Source organism: Arvicola amphibius, chromosome 1, assembly GCF_903992535.2.
Source record: "Arvicola amphibius chromosome 1, mArvAmp1.2, whole genome shotgun sequence".
NCBI lineage: Eukaryota > Metazoa > Chordata > Mammalia > Rodentia > Cricetidae > Arvicola > Arvicola amphibius.
In genome coordinates this window covers 64,099,383-64,105,382 of record NC_052047.1, presented here as the reverse complement: position 1 = coordinate 64,105,382, position 6,000 = coordinate 64,099,383, and the positions used below count along the sequence as shown (strand labels likewise).

Genomic DNA, 6,000 nt, shown 5'->3' with positions numbered 1-6,000 from the left:
TGCGCCTCCCTCTTCGCGAATCCGGTACTGAAATGAGCCACAGTCTTGTCCTTTAGACCGTGTTGACAGCTCTGCAGAGCTCCAGAAGCAGGTGCGGGAGGGCACCTGCGCTACCGCCAGCCTGCGCCTGCGCGGACCGCATAGCCTACTGGGATTTGTAGTCCTCATATCCAACCGCGGTGGCACGCAGGCGGGCTGTGGGGGCGCGGCGCCTACACTTCCCAGGGTGCGACCCTCCCGCGACTCAACAAGGGGCGGGGCCTAGTTGAGGGGCGGGGCTAGGGGGCGGGGCGGGAGCCCCGAGCTGCGGTGGCGCTGCGGGCAGAGGGTACTGTGCTCCGAGCCTCTGGCCACAGGAGCGCCTAGGATCGTGCGAGCGCCGCACCTGCGGGCCCAGTTGTCGGGCTGTCGCAGAGCGGGGACAGCCCTTCTAGGAGCTGCTGCTGACATGAGTGCAGGTGAGTGCTGCGACTGGGGATCCGTGGGTTCCGAGCTGCAGTCCTGGCAGGGTCTCGAGGACTGGGTGGCAGTCAGGCTGCACCTGCACTGCAGTGCCCTGGTACAGTGGCTCCACCCAACTTTTGCTCCAGGGTGTGCAGCCCCGAAAGCCCGGCCTTCAGTCCCTCTCCCTGAGCCGGGTCGCGGAAGGAGTTCCGTGGCGTGCGCCAGAATCCCTTCCCACCGTGCCAGCTAGGGTAGCTGCGCAGAGATGTCTGGCAAGCGCCACTCCTTGCTTCTCTGTGGGGGGTTCCCGGTTGCTTCAGTAAAGGGACTTGGGTCCCGTTAAGGGGCCCTGGGTTATCGCAGTCCTAACCGCGTTGAGAGGTGTGATGACAGGCGGAGCTGTGCAGCAGGGGACTCCGCCCTTGCGCGGTTCCCGCAGAGCCTGGGTGGTGGCGTCTGGCAGACCCTAAGCGCTCCAGGTTCGCCGCTGCAGATCTGAGTGCCAGAGCCTGTATGTGTGTCAGTCTCGGCGCTGTCTGCGCGCGTTGTCCTTCCAAACCCTCAGTCCCGAGTGTCTCAGCCCTGCCTCTCCCGCTGCACCCACCCACAGGGATCTGACAGCCTCTGTGCGATGCTGGAAAATCCCACATCCCTGCAGCCCAGCAGTGCCTGTGCTCAGAGAGAAACTGAGATCTAGAGCTGGACGGCTTTGACTCAGACGCGGGAGCGTCTGCACATCACTTCAGGATGCACCCATCCGAGCCTTATGAGTGTGGCCTGCCGGGAGGGCTGATCATTGCATTCCCCAGCAGAGAGGGGCAGGCCTCCATTTTCAGTAGCTATGGCTAGACTTCAATGACTTGAGCTCTGGCAAATGATAGAGATGTGAACCCAGGGCACCTTGATTCAAGGATGCTTCCCCCAAGCCCAAGTTGCTACTGACAGCAGCATGGCCCTTGGCCACATTGCATAAACCAATATGTCCAGCTACTTCCTCTGGGAGAAAGTGGGCAGGGAAGGAATGAGCTTGGGGACTGCTGACTGTAGGCTTTCAACCTGGAGTCCCTCCTCCCAGAAAACTGTCCCCTCTCCCTCCTAGCCAAGGAAGGAGGAACTTCTGCAGTGGGTGTTGAGAGTAACTAAGAACAAGTGGCATGGGAAGTGGGAGCCCTCCTGAGATAGCCAACCTGTTACCTGGGGGTGTATGGGGCGGCCATCCTCAGACTTGGCAGGGCCTCCAGACATTTATCTAATGGTGGTGGGGATAATGGCTGGGTGCACGTAGGGTAATTTCATGTTTCCAGACCATAATTGATACTTCTCGTCCTCCTATAATCAGGAGCCCTCAGAGGAAGCACAGGTGCCCACTCCCTGCATTTGTAGTTTTTGTCCCCAGGGGAGGAAGACTGGTTGTTATGGCAAGGAGACTGGGTTTTGAGCTGTGGTCTGTGTCTGGTGATCCTGGCACTGGGGCATCTTCCCAGTCTTGGCCTGCTCATCTGGAACTTCGCTTACCCTCTACGCAGGAAATCTCTGCACACAGCAGCCCCTCAGGAGTGTGGACGGTCGTTGTCCTTGCTGGGTGACCTGGGTTCCTTTTGGAAACTGAGCTCAAGTGTTGTCTGGCTCACCTGTCTCTCATGTCTTGGCTCTGGCCAGCCTATTACACACACGGTACATTTACAGTGGAGGAGAGTGGACAGAGGCGCCGAGGTTCCAGTGTGTGGCTGCAGTGTACATCGGGCAGCTCAGGGGCATTCATTGTCAACAGGGAAAGACTCCCCTGTGCCTCCCTGGGAAAGGTTGGCATCATTCTGGAACCTGGCACAGACAGGTGTCATGGAGTGATAGTGGTCCTGACAGGCAGGTGATGGTGCGCCTGGTATCCTGTTCAGCCTCCTGGGCTAGGTGCGTTCCCAGAGTGGGCGCTGCTGGGGTCTGACGGCACAATGTGCTCCATGCTGGTTATGGTGGGGCACTGAGGCCTGTGGATGCCACCCTGGCTGTGTTTGCCTGTTGGTCTCAAGTAACCAGGGAAAGGCTTACAGAACACTGCAGCAAGGCACAAGGAGATGGGGTTCCATGGCCGTCAGGTCTTGATCCAGATCAAGACACTAGTCATGCAGTTCTCTGTGCCTTAATTTCCCCAACTACTGGAGGTATCTCTATAGCTGTGTGTGCAGTGATAGCCCTCAGACAATGAGAATGGAAGGTGGTATTGGGAGCAGAGGTTGCTTCTTTGCATTGGAACACATGTGACCATAATGGGGTAAGGAGGCCGGGAAGGCATCTGAACTGTTTCAGACCTGATGAACCCTGTGCTGGCTCTGCCAACAGGCCCTGGGTCTTGAGTAAGGCCTGTGTACTTGCTAAACCTTCATGTCCCTGGGGGTAACTTTACGCCTAACTGAGCTGAGGTAAATAAATGTATACACACGTGTGTGTGTGTGTGTGTGTGTGTGTGTGTGTGTCTATCTGTGTGTTTGTATGTCTGTTTCTGTGTCTCTATGTATTTGATTCTGTAACTAGGTGCCACAGACCAGGGGCTTTATGGAGAAAGTTATTTTTGGATGTTGCTGGAGCCCAAACAACCAAGATCAAGGCATCAATAGACTGATTTCTCTCCTCTTGGCCTGTAGACAGCATCCCCTCCCTATGTCCTCACGGGGTTGTCCCTCTGTGTGTCTGTGTCCTCTCTCCTCTTCTTCTGAGGACACCATGCTGGTTGGATGAGGGTACAAGGGTGACCTAGTTTTATCTTGGTGATCTCTGTCAAAGCCTCATCCCTCATACAGCCACAGACTAAGGCGTTGTGGCCAGGACTATACTATGTGAATTCAGTTCACAACAGGTGGAGGCCTGGGAGCCTGGCTCAGCTACCTTTTACTCCCATGGATGCTGTGTAGGCAGCTAGAATGGACTTGAGTATGCTCCGGATATACCCACCCCCACACGGGGCAATGAGGACTAGAGAAGGACAGGCACCCTTCCAGGACCAAGGAGAGTATTTGGTACTGCCATCTAACACACTTGGAATGTGGCATTCACTCCTCCTATCCCAGGAGTGGGCAGCATGTGGCCACAACCTGTCTGCCTGGGCACCACTAACACAGCAGAACAGGTCATCAGCCATGGTGGTGAGTGAAGAATGCCAGACATCGTGCCTTCATCCTAGAAATATTTACTAGGTGCCTACCGTGTGCCTTCACCGCTCCAGGCTCTGAGACTTTGCAGCAAACAAAAAAATTAGGAAACTACCAGTTTCTTGAAACTCGTATCCTAGGTGGGTGTGGGAGGCATTAACAATGGATCTGATGACCTCTCAGCATTAGCAGAAAAATGTTTAAGAAAACCAATTTCATTAAGAAACAGCAGAGGGGAGCTGGAGAGGTGGCTGAACACTGGCTGCTCTTCCAGAGGACAAGGGTTTGATTCCCATCACCCACACAGTGGCTCACAACCTTCTGTGACTTCAGCTCCAGGGAAATCTGATGTTCCCTTCTGGCCTCCTCAGACACCAGGTACACAGGGGGTGCACAAGCATACTTGGAGACAAAATACTTGTACACATAAATAAAAAAATAAAAAGAAACAGTGGAGGGTGAAATTGCGTATCGCATGTGATCTCAGCTCTCCCCACACAAGGAGGAAAAGCTGAGAAGGAGAATCACCAGCATGTCTGAGAGCCACTCACTGCCCCGCTCCTCTTAGTGACGTTATGTAGACTCAAGAGCGGGAAGCAGTGTTGCTTTGGTTCTGGGAATGGTGCACATGGGTTTGGAAACCCATGATTGCAGGGAAATGGCTGTTCACTCTGTAGGAGTCACTGCCCTTTGCACAGAGCACAGAGGGGTATCTCATTGTCCTTGGCTGAGTGGAGCCAAGCACAGGCAGACACACTATGTTCTGTCTCCCCCAACAACGTCACGGTGGGTAAGGTGCAACAGAGATGAACCCCCGAACCCTGAAATGTGTCAGGAGTCACATTTGTCCAGGACTCTGAGGACCATAGGCTGGCACTTTTTGCTTCCATATGCTCTGTATCCCCAAGCTCTGACCCTCCCCCTCCACCCCCCGAGATGATCAAGGTTAGTTCTTAAACTAGCTACCCCAAATTAAGTTCCTGCTAATGAAATAGTTTGGTATTTTCTAGAATCAGGTTTGCAGTTGAAGAACTCTTGGGAAATCCATTCTGATATCCCAGGAAAGGGAGTGTCCCCTGACCCTTTGAGTGTTCCTAAACTACCCGCCCAATGTTGGAGAGCTCTGAATTGGTGAGATGGGGGAGGGTCAGGTCTGAGGAAGGCCCTGTGCTGTCACTAACCCCCCAGGGATAGGCCAGGCCACAGTTGCTGACACTGGCAGCTGTTGGGCCTCAGGGATGCTGGCCCCATGCCCACCTGCTCTATACTCTGTGGTTGTCCTCTGCACAGGCTTCTTATACCCTTCCCGTGCTTTCCTGTGGCCGTGTCAGCCTCATCGGAGGTGGGTAAGACCTGCCTTCTGGGCAGGCTTCTTGCTTCTGTTGTTCTATGTATTTCCCTGATCGTATATCAGGGTCTGGGGGGACTGAGGGTGCTAGACACTCAGTACCATTACCAGCTGCCTGGCAGAGCCTCAGCGAGCGGGTAAAACAGCAATGGCAGGAAGACAGTGTGAGAGGCAGTGTCAGCTCTTGGTCACTTGGACTTGGTCACTATCATGTGCTGTGATGGGGGCTTCTTGGCTGTTTCAAGCATGCTGGGCCTCAACCAAGTTTCTGCGTAGAGCCTCATGGCTACTGGTCCCTGACATAGTAACTGGAGCGCCTCATCTCTGTTTACACCAGGAATGTTTCCACCATCACACAGCTTGGGGCTTCTAGGGTATCCACAGCACCCAGGCAGGACGGACGGGCTTGTATGTCACCTCAGCAGCCGTGCTCATGGGGCACTTCCTCAGGGCCTCAGGCCAAACTGGGGATCTGCTTTCTCCTGTATCCTCCTCGTACCTCACAGGCCTAGTGCTGGGGTTCCCTCACACAGAGGGAAACTGAGGCCTTGCAGGTCCCGGTAGTTACTTGGGATCACAGGATTGGTAAGTGGATGGGCTGGAATTTGAACGCCAAGGGGCCTGCCTCAGCCCCAGCCGCCCTGTGTCTCCCAGATGGAGTGGATAGTGTCTGGTCCTTTTCTACCTGTGTGCCCTGCCATCAGCTGGGGCAGTTTCTGTTGCTTGGCAATGTGAATGAGAGCTTTGTGTGCACAGGTCTGACCCTGGGGCATTACCTCAGAGCTTCTTAAAGGGATTTGTGTACCTGGCTTCTCACCTGAGCCAGGGAGCCTTGCTCCAGCTTCCCAGGAACAGGTACACATCTCCAGCAGCCTCCTCTGCTTTCTGTGAAGTTTCCCCCTAGGTTCATTGATTCACATTTTGACAGCTCTGGCCACCAGAGAGGGATCTTACCATGCACAGCTCACGTGCCTCCCTATAGGTCGTTTCAACTCCTGATCCCTTCAATATACAGCTCTGACACCGGCCTCAGATACCCCCAGCATACATGCAGGGCCTTGGCCC

The 6,000-nt window shown here is 54.8% G+C and overlaps 1 protein-coding gene across 7 annotated transcripts in view; it reads left to right on the top strand.

Annotated features, from left to right (window-relative positions):
• The first annotated feature begins 305 nt into the window (after nucleotides 1–305).
• The window catches only part of Ablim2 (actin binding LIM protein family member 2), a 121,066-nt gene continuing 115,371 nt past the window's right edge, over nucleotides 306–6,000 (top strand). For all 7 annotated transcript variants that reach the window (XM_038346913.2, XM_038346902.2, XM_038346901.2 and 4 more), the window contains exon 1: nucleotides 306–458. In XM_038346913.2, the coding sequence (XP_038202841.1) occupies nucleotides 449–458 (10 nt within the window). In that variant the 5' untranslated portion in view covers nucleotides 306–448. The remainder of the gene's footprint in view (nucleotides 459–6,000) is intronic.